Source organism: Hippopotamus amphibius, chromosome 10 (assembly GCF_030028045.1).
Source record: "Hippopotamus amphibius kiboko isolate mHipAmp2 chromosome 10, mHipAmp2.hap2, whole genome shotgun sequence".
Taxonomy (NCBI): Eukaryota; Metazoa; Chordata; class Mammalia; order Artiodactyla; family Hippopotamidae; genus Hippopotamus; species Hippopotamus amphibius.
The window spans coordinates 34,123,634-34,148,366 of NC_080195.1; the positions used below are offsets into that span (position 1 = coordinate 34,123,634).

The window sequence follows — 24,733 nt, forward strand, 5'->3', positions numbered from 1 at the left end:
TTAAACAGCAGACGGCTTCCTGCCCCCACTCATCCTGCGGCATCTCTGGGCTGTGCCAGGCGCGTCCCAGGCGCTGGGGGCCCAGAGCGGGAACCCAGACTCAGAGCCCGGCTCATGGAGCTTATGTTCTAGTTGGGGAAGAGAGTAAACACAAGCCTGAAGGGGCAAATTACGTGGCAGGAGTAAAGATGGGCCCCTTATCGGGGAAAAATAAAGGAGTTTAAGGGGAGCGGGGGCTGCCAGGGGCAGTCTGGAATAAGGCAGTCAGACGGGGCCTTGCTGAGCCAGAGACAGGTGGACAGAAACGTGAAGAAGGTGCAGGAGCTGGTCCTCCGTACACCTGCAGGGAGAGGGCTCCAGAGAGGACAGGCGGGGGCACTGGCTCTGCCCGGTGCCCAGGAGGGAGGCGTGGGCAGCCAGCGAGCTGGGCAGAACGGTGGGGGAGGAGAGGGGAGATGGAGCCAGTGGCGGGGGGGGGGGGGGGTGTGGCTCCCGCATCTCATGGACCATTGTGGGGACTTGGCTTTACATGCCTCGGTGAAATGGGGGGATCCTGGCTGGCTTTCAGCTGATCTGACTTGAGTTTTGGAAGGATTATTTTGGATGCTGTGTTGGGAGTAGACCGTGGGGAGGTTAGAAGCCGGGAGACCCCTTGGGCTGTCTCAGGGACCACGCACAGGTGGAGTGGTTGGACCAGGGTTGTGACAGGGGAGGTGGTTGGCAGTGGTCGGATGCTGGGCGTATTTTGAGGATAGAACCAGCATGTTTGCCAGTGGAGTGACAAGCGAAATAGGAGAGTCAGGGTGACGCTGGGGACTCTGCCTGAACATCCAGAGGGCACGTTGCTGTTAATGGAGACAGGCAAACTCTGGGCGGAGTGTGTGCACGTGTGTGCGTGTGTGCATGTGTGTGTGTGTGTGTATGTTAGGGGAAGAGGAGTCTGTTTTGCAAGATGCAGATGTTTTTCTTATGTCTGAACTACACGAAACTTGTTTTTTGAGGAAATTATAAGAAACAGACTCTGATAATAGAGTTCCTAAACAAGCACTCACACACATACACACGCAAAACCCGACACGTTCAGGGAAGGTAGACCCCCGTGTAACTGATGGTGGTCATTATTGGTCCCAGGGCTGCATGACAGGTACCGCAGGTGGGGGAGGGCCTTCAACAGCAGACGTTTATTTTCGCAGAGATCTGGAGGCTGGAAGTCCAAGGTCAAGGTGCGGGCAGGTGTGGTTTCTTCTGAAGCTTCTGTCCTTGGCCTGTGGGTGGCTGCCTCCCCGCTGTGTCCTCACTTGGTCTTTTCCATGTTGTCTCCGTGTGTCCTAATCTCCTCTTCTCATAAGGGCACCAGTCAGACTGGATTAAGACCCACCCTAATGGCCTCGCTGTAACGTAATCACCTCTTTAGAGGTCCTGCTCCAAACACAGTCACGTTCTGAGACGCTAGGCGTGGTTGGCATGTGAGTTTTTGGAGGACAAAATTCAGCCCATAACGTTGGTCTTCTTTGGCATCTGGAAATCTGAAGGCGTGTGATTAGACTGTCTTGCAGCTGGGAGAAATGACCCCTGGAATGAGAATGTCTATAATATTCCTTACATTAAAGGACAAAACATTGAAGTAAATGCTCTTGCTGTATAGGTTCAGCTCACTCACTCAGCACTGTATGAAGTACTTCTGACACATTAGGCACTGAAACAAAGATGAGTGAGAGAGTTCCCTCCTCCGATGGTCCACAGGTGATCACTGACTGTGGCGAGATTCCAGAGATCATGCCCCGATGACACGGGGGCGCGTAGGAGGAAGGCCACCAAGCCTGCTCCTGTAGGGCATGGGGAGGACTGGCTCCCAGAAAAGATAACCTGTGCTGAGTCTTGAGGGATGAATGGGAGCTGGATGGGGTAGGGAGGAGGAGACTGGAGATGGGGGGCCAGGGCCAGCGTGGAGATATTCAGAGCCCTGGGGATGGGCAGAGCTGGGCAGATTCATGGACCAGAACCCATTCTGACTGGAGCTTTGGGTTGGGGTCAGGTTTGTTGAGATGAGGCTGGAACGTCCCTGAGAACCAGATGACCAAGTGCCTTAGCTGTATGTGCCTGGGAGCTTGACCTTGACGACACCAGGAAGCCACTGGACAGGGCTAAACAGAAGGTGATACTATCAGAATTTAGAAATATCACTTGGCTGCTCTGTGGAGGATGAGTTGGAGAGACTTAGCCCAGTGGGACAGAGGTCTGTGGCAGTGATTCGGGGCTGGGATGATGCCAGCTGATCTGTGGCAGCAGAATTAGTGACATGGGAGGTGGCCAGCTCCAGAGGTGGTGATTGATTCCCTGATAGTAACACCTGACGTAGGTGAAGCTCACTGTGTGCCAGGCAGGGCCTGGAGAGGGAAGGGGTTAAGGTTGGACCTCAGGTTTGGACATCTCGTTTAGTGCCAGTGCTGTTCACTGCTCCTCAGAAGGGAAGAGCAAGGGGAGGTGGTCAGCCCAGCCTTGCTGGTGACTTTGAAGTGTCTCTGGTCCACGTGAGAGGAGATGGTCAGGACAGTCAGAATGTGGATTTTGGAGCTCAAGACAAATCGAGTCTGGAGCTGTGGAGGTGGGGCTTACTAGGGTGGTGTTTATGCCATCTAATCTGTAGAGCAGAGTGAGATGCTCTGGTGAAGAGATCTGTGTCCAGAAGTCTGGGGACCCAGGACCCACACCACTGAGTGACCGGCAGAGGGAGGGCACCTGTGCAGGAGGCTAGAAAGGAACAGCCAAGGAAGTTGGCAGAAAACCAGGAGAACTTGGCACCTTGAAAGCCAAGGAAAGGGGGCAGTTTTTGATGGAGAGAGTGGGCATCCTTGTGGGATGCTGGTGAGAGGCAGGGCAAGATAAGGACTCACAGCATCACTGGTTTTGCCCCAGGAGGTCACTCATGCCCTGGGCTGATGAGAACATTTCCCGTGGTGCGGTGGGGCAGCAATAAGATCTCAGTGGAGGGAGAAGATGGAGTCCTCAGACACAGACTACATGTTCCAGAACTGCTCCATCCAGCATAGTGGTCACTCACATATGTGGCTATTGAAAATGAAAATTAATTAAGGTGATAGCAGATTAAAAATCCAGTTCCTCACCTTCACTAGTCACATTTCAAGTCCCCAATAGCTGTCAGAACATTTTCATCATCCCAGAAAATTCTCTTTGACAGTGATGGGCTAGATGTGGAGCAGTGAAGGAGAGGAAAGAAATGGAGCAGTAGCTGTTCTGAACTCTGTGTGTGTGTGTGTGTGTGTGTTTGTCTGTGTGTGTGTGTGTGTGTAATGAGAGAGACATAAGATACTTAGAGTTGGTGGGAAAGAGCTCGTGTGAAATATATGTTTTACCTCTGTCCCGTCAGGCAGCTGTGGTAAATAGAAAAAGGATCCCCTCTACTCCTGCCAGCATTTTGATACCCTTGACAAATTATTTTGAATACTTCTAGGTGTGTTTAAAAACTTACTTGGAAAGAGAAAATATTGTTTTATCCCTATATCTTGATAATTTTTCACCTTTGCATGTGAAGTGGGGTTGATACATACTTGTTGACTTAGACTCTGAGCTCCTCCTGGGTCATCGGTGTTGGGTGACATAATACACGGCGCAACCACATGGCATCGTGTGCTGAGTGATGTAATACACGGCGCGACCACGTGGCATCATGTGCTGGGTGATGTCGTACACGGCGTTACCATGTGGCATCGTGTGCTGGGTGATGCAATACACAGCACGACCACGTGGCATCGTGTGCTGGGTGATGTCGTACACGGTGTTACCATGTGGCATCGTGTGCTGGGTGATGCAGTACACGGCGCGACCACGTGGCATCGTGTGCTGGGTGATGCAGTACATGGCGCGACCACGTGGCATCGTGTGCTGGGTGATGCAGTACACGGCGCGACCACGTGGCATCGTGTGCTGGGTGATGCAGTACACGGCGCGACCACGTGGCATCGTGTGCTGGGTGATGTCGTTCACGGTGCGACCACATGGCATCGTGTGCTGAGTGATGTAATACACGGCGCGACCACATGGCATCATGTGCTGGGTGATGTCGTACACGGCGTTACCATGTGGCATCGTGTGCTGGGTGATGTAATACACAGTGCGACCATGTGGCATCGTGTGCTGGGTGATGCAGTACACGGCGCGACCACGTGGCATCGTGTGCTGGGTGATGCAGTACACGGCGTGACCACGTGGCATTGTGTGCTGGGTGATGCAGTACACGGCGTGACCATGTGGTGTCGTGTGCTGGCGGGGTTCTATGCTCCAGCTCCTGCACTGGGTGCTGGGTGCTGAGGACGTGGAAGTTAATTTTGACTATAGGAATACGTGTGTGTCTCTGGTTTGCACTCTTTTTCCCCAGGGTAGTTCCAAGGTCCACTTGGGTGTTGCCGCATGCTATAGTTTGGGGAGTTTGGGGGTCAAGAGACCTGTGATGTTACAACCCCTAAGGTCACCCACGTCCTTTTTACTCCTCAGCTCCAGACCGTCCAGACCACGAAGTGCTCTGCTGCTCTTTGCCTGATTTGTAGAAAATATACTACTTGTTTCCTAATTGGAATTAGAGAAGAAGGCAACTGAAATATGCACTGCTGTAGGTATTTGTAATTCAAATTTGAGAAAGTAAGCCTGCTGTACTGAAAATTACTCTTCAAGGCTCTGCTATCTGGTATCTGTTGTTCCTTCTATAAGAGCCCTGGTGAGCAGGGAAGAGCCATTCCCCACAGACAGGTGCTAGTGTGATTTCTGGACAGGAATCTTTTCTACCTGAGTTAGAGACCTGGCTCTCCCTTCAGGGCCTTGCTGAGACCCACAGCTTCTGAGGGCACTTCACGAGGAACACTAACTGTCCTGGTTTTCTGTGTCTGTACCTGCACGAATGTCCCTGAATTCTGGACATTTGCCTGGCTATTACAGCACTTCTTACATGTTTTTTAAAAAATCAATTAATTAATATTAATTAATTAATGTATTTATTTATTGGTTGCGTTGGGTCTTTGTTGCTGCGTACGGGCTTTCTCTAGTTGTGGCGAGCAGGGGCTCCTCTTCATTGTGGTGTGTGGGCCTTCTCATTGCAGTGGTTTCTCTTGTTGCGGAGCACAGGCTCTAGGTGTGCAGGCTCAGTAGTTGTGGTGCACAGGCTTAGTTGTTCCGCAGCATGTGGGATCTTCCCAGACCAGGGATCAAACCCATGTCCCCTGCATTGGCAGGCAAATTCTTAACCACTGCACCACCAGGGAAGTCCACTTCTTACACCTTTTGAACTGTGGTTTTTTTGTCTGAATGCCGAGTTTCTTCATAAGCCTTAACTACTACAGTGAAGTCATGAATGAGAGTAGGGCAGAATTAATGAGAAAAATGAAGTACCCTGATTTTACAGTAGAATAATAATGGAAGAAAAAGAGGAATAAATCCAGCTGTATTAAAGTATTAACATTGACAAAAGCGAAGGCCAGCCTGCAGGCACTGGCCCACGGGCCCACAGTGCCACCTCGACAGCCTAGGCTCTCACCATGAGTTGGGCCTTCTGGCCCTTAGAGGCCATTCCTCATACAAAGGAGGATGGTGTCTGGAGTCTTCTTCTTTACAGTGGTGGGCCTTGAGGTGTCTTACTGTGTGTCAGTGACAGCTGTGATGACTGCCAACCTTATTGGAATGGATGAGGCCCTGGGCCCAGAAGATAGCTTTTGCACTAGTTTCACAGATGGGTCCCTGTCCTGAAGGATGGTGTTTCCTCCTGTCTCTTCCCAACTCCATCTCCTTACCATGACAACGCACATCCCTTAGTAGCTGTCATTCGTAAGACCATTACCCTATGGGGCTTTCACGCTGAATTCCAGGTCTAAACACCATCAGACAAGCCTTCTCCAGACAGTCACAGTGTCCTCGTGCCCCCAGGTTCCCCCTCCACTTCTTCTCACAGAAATGTCCACCACTCACACACTGACAACCTAAGGTGGATTTTATAAAACAGGGAAAACCAGGGCTTCTTGAGATCCTTCCTGTTACACACTCGGCGAAGATGCACAGCATATGGAATGGCTCTTTTAAGCAGGATGACATGTGACGAGGGAGCAAGCTCTTCTTGGTTTCAGGGTTGTTCACACCAGCTCATGTGAATGTCCGGCCTCCATGGGATGAAGCCTCTGCCACGTCAGGCCTCTGCAGCCGGGACGCTCCTTTCCTGGTGCAGTTTAGAGTGAGTGTCAGAGAGGCTCAGGGTGGAGAAGCGGGCATCGTCCCTGTCCTCACTCACCTCCTGGAACTGCTCCACGGTGCAGCCCTGGGGCCCTGTGATGGCTTTGCTCCACTTGAGAGTCACTGGCTTGTGGGAGCATTGAGGTCGTAGTCCCTAAAGCAATGCTTTCCAACCCTGGCTGCACGTTGCAATCTCGTGGAGGAGTCCATGGCGCGCTACAGACTAGTTAAATCAGGATCTCTGGGGATGGCGCCAGGCATTGCTATTTTTAAAGCTCCCCAGGTGACCCCAGTGTGCAGCTGCTGTTGTGAACCACTGCCTTGAAGGAATCGCCAGCCCTAGAGCAGGAGCAGCCTTATAGGTAATAGTTCTCAAGCTCTTGCCTGTTCAGGGGCTGCTCTCTGGAAGCTGTGATGCTCTTCATGAAAGATTATGAAATATATTTGACCTTCTCTCTGTAATGAGCACATGACCTTCATTTGGGGGAACTGAAGTCTTTCGTCTTCCTTTCCTTCTCCCCAAATAATACGCTAGCTAACACTTATTGAGTGCTTCAAGCGCTTTGTGTGTTAAGTGCCATACGTATGCTTCAGTTCTCACGAGGACCCCGCGAGGAGAGTCTTGTATTACAATCCTCATATTTACAAGCGAGGACACAGAGGCAAAGAAAGCTTCAGTCCCCTGCCCAGGGTTACACAGCTGGTGCTTGAAACCAGGCACCCTGGCTCCGGGGTCTGCACGCCTGTCTCCTACCTCTCAGTCCACAGAGAGAAAGCCAAGCACTGATTCATTCAGCAGGTATTTACGGAGCCCCTACAGCATGCCCAGGCCCTCACTCAGACTTTCATTGTGGTGAATTAACGATAACAGATCTGCCTAATGCTGTCAGAGAAAAATGACTTAAAATCAATTTCAAAATAATTATTCCTCATTGATGTCCTGTAATATCAGCTCTTTATATCTAAAAGCCTTAAACAGCAAGTTAACTGTTTAATTGAATGTACTTTGTTTTACTTACTTTGAGATACCCTCTTTGGCCCATGGATTATTTAGAAGTGTGTTGTTTAACTTTCAAGTGTTTAGTGATTTCCTTGTCTTTCTGTTAGTGGTTTCTACTTTGAATCTATCATGATCAGAGAACACACTTGGTATAATTTGGCTTCTTTTAAGATTGTTGGTTTGTTTATGGCCCAAGATATATATATATCTTGTTGAGTGTTCCATGGGTGCTTGAAAAATATGTGTATCATCCCATTGTTTGGTGGAGTATTCTGTATATGTTGGTTAGATCCTGTTGGTTGACTGTGTTGTTCACAGCTTCTGCATCCTTTTTTTCTTTTTTTCTTCTGTGTCCTTTCTGATTTTATGTCTAGTAGTTATGTTAGTTGCTGACAAAGGGATTGAGGCTCTATTGTTTGAGGCTCTGTTGTTTGGTGCATGTGTATTTAGGATCATTATGTCTTCCTGGTGGATTGATCTCTTTATCATTTTATAATGTCCCTCTTAGTCTCTAGGAATTTTCTTTGTTCTGAAGTCTACTTTATTTTCTATGGCTACTCCTGTTTTATTGTTTACTTAATGTACATCTTTCTCCACCTGTTTTCTTTCAGTTTATCCTTGAGTTTATTACCCATTGTCATTTGTTGAATTTGAAGTGAGTTTCTTGAAACAGCTGGAGTTGTGTTATGGTATTTTTTTCTTTTTTTTAAATCCACCCTGCCAGTCTCCTTTTTAAAATTGTTATATTTAGGCCATTTAGACTTGAGGTAATTGTAATATGTTAGAGTTTGTCTCCCAGGTTAACAGTTTACATAACCAGGGTACATTTTCTTTTAGGGAGCTCAACAAGAGTTGAAACTAAGAACAGCTGTCAGTGGGTACTTGCCCAAGGGATCTTTGTTTATTTGCATGATTTTATGGCCAAAATAAGAGTTTGATGTCATCCTCTTGAAAAGTTTTCTAGGCTAAATGTATTGAGATCACACTTAATTGCATGGGGTTTTAGGGTGTCAGCTGCCCACTTGTCCATGTGGTTGGTGGACCCAGAACTTCTTTCTGGGGAATATTTAGTCCCACCTGGGGACTCCCTGTGTGCAGCTGCCATCCGAGGCTGGGTGGCCGTCTGCTGTGGCACGTGCCCTGTGTGTCATAGGAGGACGTCAGTGATACTGCGAGTACCGTGGCTGCCAGTGTTTGCATCTGCTCACGGTGACCAGCATGCTGTGTTTTCATGTCTCCTCGCCCTTATCAGTTGCTCTCGCTCCGTTTTTATTGCCGAATTGCAAACTATCCTAGAATTCAGTGGCTTTTGATCCCCATTTCACATGCTGACAGACTCTGGGGGCCCAGAGTTCAGAAAGGACCCAGTGGGGATGGCTGTCCCATTCCAGCTCGTCTGGGGCCACATCTCAGAAGGCAGGATGTTGGGGTGACTCGACCCTGGGGAGAGAATCACCCGAATGCACCTTCCCTCGCGGATCTGGCAGCTGTGCTGTGGTGGCGTGAGCACCAGGACGGTCCCTGGAGTCAGGCGGCCTTGGGGCAGTCCACCTCTTACACGGTGGTCTGGGCTCCACGAGAAAATGTTCCAGTAAACAAAGTGGCAGCTGTGTCGCTCCAAGGGCCTCTCTTGGGCAAAGCAGCCACAGGCCCACTGAGATTCCAGGGGATGGGCCCTCCCTTGATGGGAACCTTGTCAAATGATTTGGGGGTCATGACATATTTGGGAAAAAATAGTTAAGGAGTACTGCCACCTAAATAGGTTAAGTAGTATCTGTTCTTTTAGATTCTCTAAGTTTAAAAAAAATTTTATATTAAACTGTCATCTGAAAACTTCATGTCCTAACAGACCACCTTGTTTTGATACCCTGTGTAATTACTTTTATGCTTGACTACTAGGTCTCTGGCTGTGTCAGTAAGATTGCTGTAGGAATTCTCTCAAGGCTCATCACCCTGAGATCACACTGTGTTTCTCTGGGTTTATTGTGATTTCATGTACGTAGTGAGTCGTCTGCTGTTTGGTGCATGTCCTGTGGAGTTGGAGAACCTGAAGCTTTGAGAATTGACTTCGTCCACAGTCACAGAGCAAGTTAATGCCTGAATGGAATTGAATTCAGTGTCTCTTTCTCCTGGGCCAGTGTCTCTGTAAGAACGTCCCTGGCTGTGTTATCTAAGGGGTCCCTATGATGTACCACCTCGAGGGTGAGGACACATAGCTCAGTGTTCTGAGCACAGGATGTTATATAAAACAGGAGGTTCCTGTTGGGTGACAGACCTCACAGCTCCTAGTAGTCAGTGTTATGTTGTTTCTTAGTTTTTAGTTTTTCCTCCAGAGGAAAGTGCGTTCACTTCCTCACGGTGCGTTTCCCTGGTGATCAAGTTGAGGTGTGTATCCGCGTCTGTTTCTAAGGATGGGTGTGTATCCGCATCTGTTTCTGAGGATGGGGAGGAAAGTGTGGCACAGGATTCATTCTTCCAAAAGAAAGCTATTCTCAGCGGGGTTTTCTTCAAAACGTTATGGTGATTCGAACATACGTTTTTACAGTTTAAGATCGAGATTGTTAAATTTTAGCTATAGTAATTGTCAAAAAATAAAAGAAAATCCACAAACCAGTATCCAAACAAAACCAGCAACCTGTGTGATGGCGACTAGTCCTACTTTGGTGTGACTCACAGGCTTAGGGGACTGGGGACACACCCAGTCCCTCGCCCAGCCTCAGGACCATCCACAGTTTTCTGCTTGGACTCGTCCTTCCTCCTCTACGCCCCTCAGGCACTTCCCTGTCGGGCAGCATCCCCACATCTCCCAGGCAGAGCCAGGGCTTCTGGCCACACCCCCAACCACAGCACTCTCCAGGAGGCCTGGGTCTTGTTCATCTTCATGCGTCTAGTCTGTTACTGTGATGGAAGGTGCGAATCGAGGGACCGTGGAGTGAAGGAGCTACTGGATTGAGGGTCCACAGAAGATAACCCATCACTCACCTGCCTCTTGCCCTTCCTTCTGCCCTTGAGGCCCTAGAATGTTTGCAAGAAATGATTCATTATTCAGATTTCATTTAAAATACTGCCAAAGTTTGGGCCATAGCTCCAGACTTTCTCATATTATGAAGGAGTTGTTCAAAGAGAAAAAAAAAAAGAGGGTTGGTGTCTGAAACATGCTTTCCCACTTGGTCTTCCAGGCTACTCTGGCCCCAGTTCCTCTCCCGTTTTGTGACCCCAGAAGCAGCAGGGGTCACAGGCTGAGCCCTGCCCTGGGGCCTGCTCCGTGGGCCCCTGATCACGGCTCCCTCCCAGCAAAGCTCCATCGACTCAGAACATCATTATTTATTACAGTGGCTGGTTCTAAGTTTTACTGTCTAACATTTGCAGACAAATGTTAATTTTACTATCTAACAGTTTGGGGTAAACCAGTGGTTCCCCAATTTAATAGGTCTGGTGGGAGGCCCAAGAATATCCCTTTTCTAAGGCTGACCAGTTTCTACCAGCAAAGACAAATGCAGGTGGACCCGCGTCTGTTGGTAGAAAGTGGCGATCTGTGTGCCAGGGCTTCTGATTCTTTTAGTCTTCAGCTTGCTGTGGTTTCATCTGTCTTGCGGAAACTCCACAGAAACATGCATATGTTCAGTGGTCCAGTGTGATAGACTATCAGTAAAGCGAAAATGCATTCTTACCACTGACTGATTGGATGAGTTAGCCAAATAAAATAAATGCCTATAGGAGGTCCAACTTAGGGTACTCCTTGAAGCGCAAAGCAGCTGATGTGGATGCTTTGACCTTACGCTGTGATTCGATTTTTCAGACCAGGAAATAAGAGCTTGGTGTCATGAAATATCTTGTTTAAGGTGCTACACAGTGAGTGGTGAAGCCAGAGTTAGACCGGAGTCTCTGGTTTAGGTGCTGCCAAGCACAGCAACGGTCAGGACCGCAGTGGGCCTGGGCACGTCCGCAGAGGGAAGGAGGCTGTTCTAGTTGTGTTGATGATGGGGGAGGGGTGGGGGAGGGGTGTTGGTGGGCTACCGTGCAGGGGTGTGCTGACCAGTATGGTGCGGGGGAGGTATAGTCAGATAAAGGGTCATGGTATCTGATAAATACAGGTCAGTGATTTGAAAATTCCAGTTGATATTATATACGAGAAATGGATTTCTTAAGCAACAGGTAAAAAAGATTCTATTGCAATATTGCTAAGAACTACCTTGACTTAGATATGCTAGTTTGTATACCACCAGGCCTTTTACCAGAATATCAAGAATGCTGGTCTCATACAGAAGGCCAAAAGGTACATGAAAAGATCTCTACATTGCTGATTATTATTAGAGAAATGCAAATCAAAACTAAAATGAGGTATCACCTCACACCAATCAGAATGGCCATCATCAAAAAGTCTACAGATAATAAAGGCTGGAGAGAGTGTGGAGAAAAGGGAACCCTCCTGCACTGTTGGTGGGAATGTAAATTGGTGCAGCCACAATGGAAAACAGTATAGAATTTCCTTAAAAAACTAAAAATAGAATTACCCTATGACCCAGAATCCCACTTCTGGGCATATATCTGGAGACAACCATAAATCGAAAGGATACATGCACCCCAGTGCTCATTACAGAGCCGTTTACAACCGCCGAGACAGTGAAGCAACCTAAATGTCCACATGCAGATGAATGGATAAAGAAGATGTGGTACATATCTACAGTGGAATGTAACTCAGTCATAAAAAAGAAAGAAATAATGCCATTTGCAGCAACATGGGTGGACCTAGAGATTATCATACTAAGTAAGTCAGAGAGAGAAAGACAAATATATGATGTCACTTATATGTGGAATCTAAAAAATGATACAAATGAACTTATTTACAAAACAGACATAGAAAACAAACTTGTGGTTACCAAAGGGGAGAGGTGGGGAGAGAGAAATTAGGAGCTTGGGATTAACATGTACACACTGCTTACTATATGTGAAATATATAACCAACAAGGACCTAATGTATAGCACTGGGAACTATACTCAATATTTTATAATAACCTATAATGGAAAAAAAGCTGAAAAAAAATATGTATGTATAACTGAATCACTTAGCTGTACATCTGAAAGTAACACAACATTGTAAATCAACTACACTCCAATAAAAAAATAAAATTAAAGAAAAAAAGAATCTTGGTCTCTGGGTCCACAGTGACTTAAAAAAAATGTTGTTGGATCCAGCTTCCAAGCATGTGTGATGCCAGCGTGTTAATATACAGCACAGAGAGGAGGGCTTGCCCGAGCCTGGACCCATGTGACGGAGAGCAGGGATGCCATCAGCGACGAGAGGAGCAAAGGGGCCTGATGTCATGGTGTTGATAACGGGAGTGATGATGCTGTTATCCTTATTACTGCTGCTGACGTCACCGAGTGCTTCCTGGGTGCCCGGCCTGGTTACATGTGTTAATTTATTTAATCTTCACAACATCCCTAAAATAAATAGGGCTGTATTATTATTATTATTAATTTTGGCTGTCTTGGGTCTTCCTTGCTGTGTGTGGGCTTTCTCTAGTTGTGGTGAGTGGGGGCTACTCTTTGTTGCGGTGCACGGGCTTCTCAGTGAGTGGCTTCTCTTGTGGCAGAGCACGGGCTCTAGGCATGCAGGCTTCAGTAGTTGCAGCACTTGGGCTCGGTAGTTGTGGCACACAGGCTTAGTTGCTCTGCGGCATGTGGGATCTTCCCAGACCAGAGATCAAACCCGTGTCCCCTGCATTGGCAGGCGGATTCTTAACCACTGTGTCACCAGGGAAGTCCCAGGCTGTATTATTATTGATCCCGTTTCTTAAAGATGATGAAATGGGTGTCAGTGAATCAATCCACAGTATGTTATCTCAGTCTTCAAAAGTGAGTTTTGAGACTGACTTTTCTGATGTACTTTAGACAGTTGAGTATCTTTCTGAAGTATCTTTATTGATGTTTTTCTATTCTCAATCTCAGAAAGGAAGCGCAGAAAAGACAGAGCGTTATAAACATCCTTCTGATGGTGAGGTTAATTGGCCTTTAAGAGCTTGAGCATGACAGGCTCTTAGATTCACAGCCGCCCTGCCCGTCACCCTGTGAGCATATCATGCGTAACCTGGAACGAGTTCCTCGCTCAGCATTCCCGTCTGTAAGAGGACGTGGTGAAGGGCCGGCCCTCTGGAAGCCTCCTTGGAATTGGGATGGTATTGGTGGACGTGGTTTGAGCAGACGTGAGCAGGCACCGTTGTTTGGGCTGCATGGCCTCTGCTTCGGGGTGGCTGGCCAAGCGGTTGTGTACACACAGCCTACAGTCATCAGAGACAACGGCGAGGTCACACGTGCGCTGCTCTCTGACCCTTCACCCCGTTGCTGCACCTGTGTCTTGAGGTGCTGCTTTCCCCACATCCTGGACGTGCCGTCCGCGGTGTTCAGAGAGGAGGTCGGCAGCTGGTGGCAAGTGTGATAACGGTGCCCGACTTCCCGCCCCCGGGTTTGCTCAGGAGCCCCGGACCCCCTGCCGGTCCCCCTCCCCCAGCCACCCCCCCTCCCCCCCACACCAGCCCCTCTGGCCCCTCAGTCCAGCAGCATCGCGCCTTCCACGTTGGTTCCTTAGAGGAAGGAGCAGGTGCGTCCTGAGACCCCGTCCCCACAGAGTGAGAACTCGGGTGGAGAGGAGACCGTGGGGGTGGGGTCTGTCCTGCCAGCGTGAGATCGCAGGAACAGGAGGCCTGACTCCCGGCGGCCACACCCGGGCCTGGTCTCCCAAAGAGCCCGCTCTTCCATGAAACCTAAACATCCTGCGGAGCCTTTTCCTGTGACTCCGTCATCCCCTCCAACCTCGGCCCCTGAGCTGAGCTGTGGCTTCTCACTCGGCCCCATTTCTCGCCCTCCAGTCCGATCCTGCCTTTCCTTCGGCTCTACCCTCCCCCCAGGCCAGACCCCGGGGAGTCCCCTCGGCCGCTTTCTTCCCGCGCCGACCCCTGGCTCTGCACACGCGCGGGCAACATCCCGAATCAGCGAGTCCTGTCTCCCCCTCCTCGCTCTCCCCCTCCTGCTGCCCAGGATGGGCCCGCGTGCACATGCTGTCAGGGCTCCCAGGAGGCCGCGAGCACGTGCTGTCAGGGCTCCCAGGGGTTCGCAAGCACATGCTGTCAGGGCTCCCAGGGACCGGTGCTCCGAGACCTGGTCCTTCCCTGGGTGTGGGCCCCGCCCCTCCCTCTGCGTTCCATCCACGTATCCTCACCATGTTTCTGTTTGCTTCGTCCTCTCAGCACATGAAGGACTTTTCTTTCTCCGATTTTTCAAGTCCTTCATCAAGGACTTGTCAGCTCTCTGAGTTCCTCTGGCTGCTACTCTGCTGTGTCCACCCCTTCTTACCCAGCACACCCCGCCACCTCCCCATCTGCCTTCTGTGCTGCAGAAACAGAGCTCTGGGTCCCGCGGAGCTTACCTGCTGGCGAGGAGAGGGGAGGTTGCACAGGAGTGAGGAGGTGGGAGGATGAACACCCTCAGGTAAGGGGCAGTGACAGCACTAGAACAGGGAGCGTGGGAGAGGGGACTGGGGGGACAGCATTTGGGTCGAGGCCTAAAAGGTGGGAAGGATCTGGTGGTGCCCGGCCTTGGGGAGGCATCCCACGCAGAGGGGGGCAGGGCAGAGGTCCTGGTGCAAGGATGAAGTTGACAACTTCAAGGAAACAGCAGGAAGGATGCTCTCCTCACCCAGCTCACTCCTGCCACTCGACCTCTCACCCTCTTTCGGATCTGCTCCCAGACCTTGTGGCTTCCACGAGCGTCATGGCTGGGGCCACCGGTGGGCCACTTGCCGTCCGGTGGGCCGCCCCGTCCTCATCTTGACCTTGACGCAGCAGTGGGTGCTGAGCCGCCCTGGCTCACTGTAGGCTCCCTGCCACCCCCTCCTGCCCCTGACCCGGCAGCCTCCCTGCGGGCCACGCAGCACCTGCATCGGGGGCCCCCCTTCCCATTCTCCACACTTCCCGCAGCTCCCCCCAAACGCTGGGGTGCCTCACTGTGTCTGCAAAGGGCCCGTGTCTGCTGAGCTTCAGACCTGCCCACACAGCATTTCAGAGTGTAACTCGTAAGCCTTGCCTCTCCTGCAGCCCCTCCCCTCGCTGCCCTCCGTCCTCTAACCCAGTTCTCTCCAGCCCTTCCCACTGGCCGTCCCCTCACTGGCGCTGCCTCAGTTTCCTGCTGAGTCCCAGGGGTTCTTCCCCCATTGCCCTGATCGCACCCCCGTCCTCCACCCGCACTGCTGTCAGGCGATGGCACTAAAGCCACGTCTCCCGTGAGCTCCGGGAGAGTTTGCCCCAAGGATGTCCTGGTGGCGGGCGTGCTGTGCCCGCTTGCCTGTCCAGCTTTACCTCCCATACCTGCCTGGACTGCCTCACGTTTGCCAAACATAACAAGTTGGTTTTGTTCGTTCAGTATCTTTGTTATCTTTCCTTGGAATGTTCTCTTTGCTTTTGTAGTCTTGACAGACACGCCATCAGTCTCCGGTTCTGGTGAAATACCATGTATCAGCCTGTCCACACCCTCAGCAGGTGGAGATACCCTCCTTTCTGCCCCCTGCACCCTGGGCAGACTCCTAGGTGCTTAGCGTGTTATGTGTGTCTGTTTGGTTTGCCTGTCTGCCTTCCTCTCTCGAATGTGAATTCTGAGAGCACGGTGATTTTTTTATCACGTCCCTCTTTATGTCTCTAATGGAGAACACAGTCCGTGGTGAATGATGGCCACAGGAACATCAATAAGGATGAGAATAACCATGTCATGTGACTGTGAATTGTGTGTGGCTGGCAGGGCACCTGCTGAGGAGCCCAGCTCACTGCTGTGCTGGGATCGTAGCACGCCTTCACTTCCCACTGAGTGTGAGATACGTGATGGCCTTCCTGGCGTTGATATGCGGTTTAGTGGGGAAAAGAGGGCTCTGAAAAGAAAATTCGGCTGCCAGTACTAGTGATGAAGTAAGGGGAGCCCTCAGGAAGTGAACTTCTTAGGAATTCCTGATGGGTTAAGGACCAAGTGTTGAGTTTGTCTGCGTGAATCTACAGCATGAAGAAATGCAGTGAATAGGAATTTAAAAAGTGATTCATGAATTGTTTCCGCAAGGACGTCAGTCAGTGCAGCCATTTCTTATCAGAAGAGAAATGTTCAGTGACAGTTAATGGTGATGAACCTGAGTCAGGACGTGTCCAGAAGCGGCTGTGAGCTGATACCCTGTGATGCGGGAGAAACAAGGTGTAGACGGGGGTTCCCGTAACCTGGCAGAGGACGAAAGCCATTAAGTAGTTACTTTTTACTGTTTTTATGGGGAGAATTATTTACGTTGTAGTATCTGAGCATTGGGGGATTCATAGCCGTCTCTCGCAAATGACAAATGTCTGCTACTTTCCTTAAGAAAACAGAACTGACGACAGACGGCACTGTGATGATGTCTCGTTATCCCATGTGGCCCGGGAGGGAGACGGTCCATCTAAGTGGAATTCTCCAGATAACGGAAGCACCATAGTCATAGAAAATTACCGCTGTGGAGTAGAATCTTTCTCAGGTGTGTCCCGGTTTCTCTTTCTGAACAGACTAAGGAGGATAGGCTCCTACAGTGATGTCTTTGAAGGCAGTTTACATGGGTGGAGTGTGTTTTATGTTAGGTGATCGCCGCCATTTCTGTTAAATTGAAAATAATAACGTTCCATCTCCCCCCTGCTGTTAGGAGGTGACCTGTCACTACTCACTGCTGTCAGCATTTCTGCCCGGTACACGTTTCTTTCCGTATATACTCTCCTTTTTCTGGAGGTATTTTTTTTCAAGAAAATTCCCCCTTTTCAAAATGTGCCACTTTCCACATGTTGTAGACCCTGAATTCAGATCATTGTTATCTAACAGCTGTTAGTTGTGTGTAAAAGAGAGACGCTCCAAGGGGGCCCAGAAGGTCATCCGAGGGTAGAGGAGCTGTGAACTGTGACTTACGGGGTTTGTCTGGCTTCGCAGACGCTGCTGTTCACGTTCCTGCTTCTTCCTTCGCTCACAGGGGCTCGTGTTGGGTACAGAAGGTAACCTGCAGGGAGGAGACAGCTTCCCTGGGTCTCGGTCTGTAAAACGAGAGGCCGGACCAGCCCACGTCCAGGGGCACGTGTGTCACGTGCCGGGAGAGCCGCTCCACACAGAGGAGCTGCAGCTCTGAGACCCACGTGTCTGGAGGAGCAAGGGATCACCTGGGATTGAGAAAGTCGGGGGACCTTCCCAGGGGAGGAGGGTCCGGTTTAGAAGGGGTCGGGGGACTGGTGGGAAGCTGTGTTTTGAGAAAGTGCCAGGCCTTTTCGCAGGACAGCAGTTACTGTGGTAAAATATACATCACGTGAGATGTACCATTTTAACCGTTTTTAAGCGTACGGTTCATTGGCATGAAGTACACTCACGTGTGTCCCCATCGTCACCACGCATCCGTAGAACTTTCTCATCACGTCACACTGAAGCTCTGTGCCCATTAAACACTAACGCCCCCTCCTCCTGCCCCCGCCCCTGGAGGCCACCAGTCTACTTCCTGTCTCCGTGAATCTGGCTACTTTAGAGACCTTGTATGAGCGGAATCATACAGTTCTTGTCCTTTTCTGTCTGGCTTAACTTCACTTAGCACGTGTTTTCAGGTTCATCCGAGCTGTAGCATGTGTCTGAATGTCATTCCTTTTTAAGGCCGAGTGATACTCTGTCGTGTGTACAGACCGCATTTTGTCCATCCATTCATTCATCGTTCCTGGAGGCTGGCATTGTTTCTGTTTTGGGGCTGCTGGGGAAACGTGTGTACGCGCGTCTGTTGGCGTCTCTGTTTTCAGTCCTGGGTACGTACCCAGAAGCGGAATGGCTGGATCATGTTGTAATTCTGTGGTTAACTTCTGAGGGAAGTGCCAGGCTCTTTTCCACAGCTGCACCATTTTGCATTCTCACCAGTGCTGCGCTTTTGGTTCCAGTTTCTCCGGGGGAAGAGCAGCTGTGTGTGCGCGACATACACCCAGTTTCCTGTGAGGCGGGGGCAGGACCTACAGGTAGGGCAGGAGTTTGGAGCCAGAGAAGCGAGGGTTTGAAGGTCTGGCGGTAGTATTGGTGCTTTGCTCTGTGGGCTGTGGGCAGCTGGGGGGCTTCTGAGCTGGGGAAGGGCAGGAGGAGAGTGGTGCTGCAGGAAGCTCAGGGCCCCAGGGTATGTGCAGGATGGACCGGGCCCTGGAGGTGGGGCAGGGGTGTCAGAGGCCGGGGGGTATCCAGCTGGGGGACCTGGGCTCCATGCGGGAAGGTAGGAAAGGCGGGGATGAAAGTGGAGACACCTGTGGACTCAGCAGTGCAGCGCCGGCCACAATCATATTCACGTGTCCTGAGTGTGGGCGGGGAGGAGAGGAAGGGGGCTTGCGGAGTGGGGGGGGACCCTCGGCTTCATGATTCCTGAGGTCCTAAGTGGGAGACAGGATGCAGGGGTCACGTCCGTGTCTGGTAAGCTCCTCGCCTAGTAAGGAGTAGACATTGGCAGCAGACCTGGGGCTGTGTCTTGGATTCCTGGGGGTGTCCCTACCAAGTTGGTGGTCCTGGGGCCTGGCCCCCGCTGGAGGAGGGCAGGACAAGCATGAGTGAAGCAGAAACAGCACAGGGAGCAGAAACAGCAAACTCAAAGTGAGCTCGGCACCTGTGGGCGGACAGAGGGGAAGGTGTTAAGCTAAGCTCAGAGCCAGCTCCGGAGTCCTTATTTTCATCTTTAATCTGCATAGTGGGTAAGAGTGGTGCCGTCCCATGAAGTGTTACCAGGGACGTATGCGTGTGGCCTGTTTGCCTTGCATTCTCCATTGTGCACGCAGCTCATTGGCTGAAAACCCGGCCCCGCCTCAGTGCCTCTGCTCCTTTCTCTCAGGGGGAGCATCGCCTTGTTTCCACCCCCGAAGGTTTCCAGGAGGCACGGGCTCTGTTTAGGTGCCGTCCTCATGTCACAAGCAGACTGAGGGGTGGGGTGGGCAGAGGGCTGGGGCTGGGTTTGGTGGACACAGGCTGCAAGAAAGCTTTGAGTAACTTACTTATAACACAATGAATTTAATTAGGCAGAGTTTGGGGAATTATGCTAGAAAGTGGATGTAACAGCTGTTTCAAGGCCCAGGATGCGGGTGGTGCGGAGAAAACAGCTGGAGCTGTGGGTGAGATCCTCCCGGTGCACTGGCTCCTGCTGGCTGGGGGGGCTGGGGGGTGGGGGGTGTTTGTGTCTGGGAGCCAGGAACGCAGGGCTCCTGTCCCCCGGGATGCTGGGCCACTCCCCAAAGGCATGGTTGTAGGAATCATTATTAATAAGAACTGCTGCGTTCTCTGGTTCTTTATAAATAGATGCCCACCTCTTGAGATGGGTGCGTACCTGTGTCTTCAAATCTGTGGATTTAGATTTTAAAAAGTTAACGACTCAGCCCGGTGCTGAGGAAGATGACTTCAATTTTGAGAAACCGTCCCGGCCCAAGCACCTTGTTACCTGCAGGTTCAGCAGTGGCAGCTTTGCTGGAGGTTGCCGTGGGGAGCAGGGGTGTTTCCGCCCAGCAGAGATGCTGTTACAGAGCTGACTCCTTCCTGACTCAGCCCCACCTCACCTGGGCCCTGGGAGCTGGTGGCGGGAAGAGCCCGTTTCCTCTGCGAGGACCAGTTGCCTGGACGTGAACAGGCTTTGAAGGGAACCGCTTCACGTTTTCAAAGACATCCTTTGAGCTTCCTGGGAAGTGCCCCTCCCTTCTCCCATGCGTGGTCCCTGAGGGGATGCTGGATCCTCTCCCCGAGGGAGCTGGGCAGACCTTCTCTCAGCTTCCCCGACCTGCATCGAGAAGCCCCTGTCGGCTTCAGGTGGGAGCTCCGCCCCGTCCATCCTCGCAGCCCAGCACCCAGGTCCTCAAGTCCCCCTGCCGCCCCCATCAGGCTGCACGTGTGAACCTCTGGGCTGTGGGAAGTAGACCACCTGGAAGGCTCACAGCCCCGGGCTCCACTCTCTGCGGCTCTCAGGGGAGATCGGAAAGGCCACAGAACTGGGGCTGTGGGGTGAACAGCTCCTGGGAGGCAAAGAACAGCGATGTTTGTGCAGCAGACCAGGAGTCCCCACAAAACAGAGGGAGACGGAGGGTGAGGACGAAAAGAGACGGGCTCGGGAGAGGCCTGGAACAGGGGACCCCAGGCGGATGCCTCCTGCAGAGTCGCCTTGGTAGCTGCTCAGAACCCCGGGTGCATCCCGGCCACCGTGGGGGCTCAGAGGAGGGGAGGATGGGGAAGAGAAAACCCGGCCAAGCAGAGAGAAAAGGAGGATGCGTCTCTGGCGTTGTGTTGAATTTGATGGTTTTTTTCTGACGGTAGAAAAACACCCACAAGCCCAGTGACACTGGGAGGTGTGGGACTTAGGCCCCCGGGGATGATTTGCTCCCGAGGTGGGGAAGTCTGGTCAGGGAAGTTACATACGACGTGCGCCTGCCGCTGTGCAGGTACTTTATAAGTCTTCTGCTTTAGTGCTTCCAGAAGCTTCTGTGGGGCTGCGTGACCGGCCCCGAGTGGCTCCCAGTGCCCGCAATAGACCACTATGGTTACTTCATCTGAAACAGCTGTCATTTCTCAGAGATCACTTTAACACATTTCTTACATTAAATAAATATAATATTGAAATATTAAAATGGCTGTCATTTCTGAGATCATTTCAACACATTTCTTACATTAAATAAATATATTAAAGTATAATATTAAAATGTGTCTCATATTGCAGAAATGTAGATAAAGAGCAGAAGAGAAAAAAACACATAACCTTGCTCCACATCACGGCCAGTCTTATTTTGGCATATATCCTTATGGTCCTTTTTAAATGCCTCTGAATAGTGTAAATACAGCTTTGTATCCAACATTACACACTTTTTCTGTTTTTTTTTTTTTGAGGTCTTTATAACCGATTTTTAAATTGACGGTGTTTTCATTTTTTCTGTGATTTAAGTGGGAGTATTTTGAGTTTTCTAATACGCACTCGGTGTGGAGATTTAATCTTAGTTTTTTGAAATAAGGCAGTTTGTGCTAGCCCTCGACTGTTACAAACACTCAGCAGCCAAGTCTGATCTTTAGAACTTGCTCTCCTGTGTCTGTTCACAGGCATCTACCGTACAGAGAAGGATAAAGGCACTCTGTATGAGCTCACGTTCCGAGGGGACCACAAGCACCAGTTCCGACGCCTCGTCCTGTTCCGCCCATTCGGCCCCATCATGAAGGTGAAGACGGAGGAGCTGCACATGGCCAGCACGCTGGTTAACGTGATCGTGCCGCTGGCCAGGAGGGTGGACACGTTCCGGCAGTTCATGCAGAATTTCAGGTGGGCCTGTCGGCAGGTGTGTGTGCAACGCTGATGGCACGTCCTGTCCCTCCCTGTTCCCTGCCCAGCACGCAGGCCCCTTTCTCTCCCCATTCAATTCCGCTCCCTTCCTGTAAAGATTATCCTTGTAGGCGCCTTTCCCTAAAGCAGTGAGAAAGCTGCCCGGTGAGCAGGCTTACCTCCAGAAGTGAAGGTCAGGGTTTTCATCAGAACCTGTGGGACCTCGCCTGCCGGGTTCCGTTGTCACTGCGGTCGGGGCTCAGGTTGGGGGATGGCGGGGCTGTGCTGTCCCCTTAGTGGACGGGGCCCCTCCCAGCCTCTGAAAGGCGGCGCCCACGTGGCCGTGGACCTGGTTGCTTGGCTGCAGCCGGGCTTCCTTTGCTGTCCTGCCCTGGCAGTGGCTAGAATGCACTGAGTCAGTCTTTTTTATTTTAGCCTGTGTCTCCTCAGAGATTACATGTGGAATTATGCTGAGAAGTTTCCCAGCATGCTGTTTTACAGCTGCTCAAGGAGACTAAGCAGGTTTTATGTTGGGATGCAGTGTGTAGTTTTACATGTGTCTTCAAGCTCCTGCTTGTGTGGTTCACGTCTTACACGCTTGCAGGCAGCACTCACACGCTGCTCAAGGTCCATCGGCTAGCTGACTTAGCCAGCACATTTTAAAGGTAGAAAGTCACATGTGCCTAATTATAAGTATCGGAAGAGCAAATGTATTTTTTATCTTTTATCGTTAAATTCACATTATTAAAAGCCAGCGATGCTCAGTATAAGGTGTAGTGATACTTCTCACAGTTCTGGCCAAGGGACACGTGAAGAGTAACCCTCTTCTACTCCCCAGCTAGGTTTCAGAGACGGGAATAACCTCAGTCTGAATGTCTCCTTGAAGCAAAGGTGACAGCTCCTCTCAAGATGGCCCTTCCCGCAAGATGGTCTCATTCCAGCCTCCAGAACCTTCTCCACTAGCACATTGAGGCTGGAGATGATAGTGGCTCTGCAGTCACTAGGAGGGGTACTGCTCTCATCCCCGTGTCCTCCCTGCATCCTGTCACTAAGTTTTGTAAATAGGTCCTTAATAAAGCTTCTCCAATTAAATTGTAAGGTCAGAATCCAAGAGTCTTGGGGTGGGGAGGCTTTGGTCTGATCCTCCCTTCGTTCAGAATCCCCGGGGGCACTCCTGACATGAGGTTGTGTGTGTGTGTATGTGTGTGTGTGTGTGCAGTGTGTGTGTGTGTACCAGGTAATGTCCTGCTTCCCAGGGCAGGCTGCGGCTCTGGGTAGAAAGCTCACTGTTATTTGGACCTGAAGTCGGCCTCCCTGTAACTTCTACCCAGTGGGTCTAGTTCTGGACTCTGAAGAAATGACTCCCTTCGTCTTCTCCGGGTTTGGGAGCTGGGCCTTCAGCTGTGATGTCCTGCGGAGCTGGCTGGGCTGATGGTCCTGTCATCCCGTCCCCCCACCCCCAGCGCCGGTTTGGAGCACACCCCGCGGGACGGGATGCCGTATCAGTGAGCACCGCCCGCCCTGGCTCCAGCACTGAAGTGTCTGGGTGGCTCGGGCCCCCTTCAGCTCCCTACCCCGCCCAGCCCCAGGTGCGTCTGTGTCCCTCTCTGCCTTCTCTTTGGACCGGCCGAGTGCGCTGGCCGATGAAGCATCCATCCTGGGGGGACTGACCCGGGGCTGGACCCCAGACCTGAAGGCGAACGACTACCCCCAGCGGCCGGTGTGCCCCTCCTAGGATGAGTTTACAGTAAGTTCCTTCGGCCAGGAAGCCGCGTGGAGCCTGCCCCACAGGGCCCTGAGGTTGGCGCAGCACGCAGGCGCGTCGCTCGCGAGCTGGGCTTGGTGAGGTGGTGCTCGCCCTGCGGGGTGGTCTGCTCAGGGGGTGGCCCAGACCCCTGGCGAGACTCTGGAGCCTGCAAGATCCTCCGGGGAGCACGTGACTGGTGATTGCCTTAGTGTCACGGGGGTGGCAGCTAATTAACTGGAAGGGAAATAGTGTTGAAAAAGGTAAGAGTCGTACCTTTGCAAGTGTCCAAAGTGGAGGTGGTGAAATGAAATGTAGGTCTAGTTCATGTTTTAAAAACAAAAATCCAAGGGCCATTTCTCTTGCCTGTCCCTGTTCAGATGCCCATTGTGGCAGGTGGGCAGGAGCAGGGGGGCGGCGAGATGGGTTTCTTGGGGACAAGGAGGGCCTGTGTGTGCACCGGACCCTGGACCAGGTGGAGGGGTAAGAAGAACATGGCTTCACGTAGAGAAGAATCTAGCCACGCAGAGATAGAAACAGAGACCAGGACAGTGGGACGAGAAAGGCTTCCCGGATGGAGGGGGCCGGAGCAGAGGCTGACAGGGGAGTCTGCTCTGTGGTCCAGGGCTTCCGAGTGCGTTGAGGTCTCTGAAAAATTAGGATGAGAGAGGGTACTCAGGCCTGGGGTCTTTAATTCCGGGTCAGAACTTGGTACAGGTGGCATTTCAGATCAGCCAGCAGAGAAGGGATTATTCAGTGCGTGGCTTTAGGACAACTAACCAAACAGCAGAAGAAATTTAATTCTGACTACACACCAAAACCCAAAGCAAACTCTGGTCAATTAAATATTTAAATGCAGTTAAGTTGACCGTAAGAGTATTGGGAGAAAATGTAAGGGGTAATTATTGAATATTTGATGCTGTCTTTGTGAAGTCCCGTGCATCCCACGAGTGGAAACCGTTAACTGTGGTTGGCACTGGGTATGGAACTAAGTGATTTTTTTTTTTTTTATTAATCAAGGCCTTTTTTTGTTTAATCAGTTTATTTATTTATTGGCTACGTTGGGTCTTCGTTGCTGCACACAGGCTTTCTCTAGTTGTGGTGAGCGGGGGCTACTCTTCATTGTGGTGCACGGGCTTCTCATTGCGGTGGCTTCTCTTGTTGTGGAGCACAGGCTCTAGGCACACAGGCTTCAGTAGTTGTGGCACGTGGGCTCAATAGTTGTGGCTTGCGGGCTCTAGAGCATAGGCTCAGTAGTTGTGGCGCACGGGCTTAGTTCCTCCGCGGCATGTGGGATCTTCCTGGGGCAGGGGTTGAACCAGTGTCCCCTGCATTGGCAGGTGGATTCTTAACCACTGCGCCACCTGGGAAGTCCCTGGAGCTATGAGTGATTTTTATTTCCTTCTTTTGGAGTCTCTCTGTT

The 24,733-nt window shown here is 51.1% G+C and overlaps 1 protein-coding gene across 8 annotated transcripts in view; it reads left to right on the forward strand.

Annotated features, from left to right (window-relative positions):
* The window catches only part of CSGALNACT1 (chondroitin sulfate N-acetylgalactosaminyltransferase 1), a 321,341-nt gene that overhangs the window by 253,919 nt on the left and 42,689 nt on the right, over positions 1–24,733 (forward strand). For all 8 annotated transcript variants that reach the window (XM_057697970.1, XM_057697976.1, XM_057697975.1 and 5 more), the window contains one exon: positions 21,350–21,566. In XM_057697970.1, the coding sequence (XP_057553953.1) occupies positions 21,350–21,566 (217 nt within the window). The remainder of the gene's footprint in view (positions 1–21,349; positions 21,567–24,733) is intronic.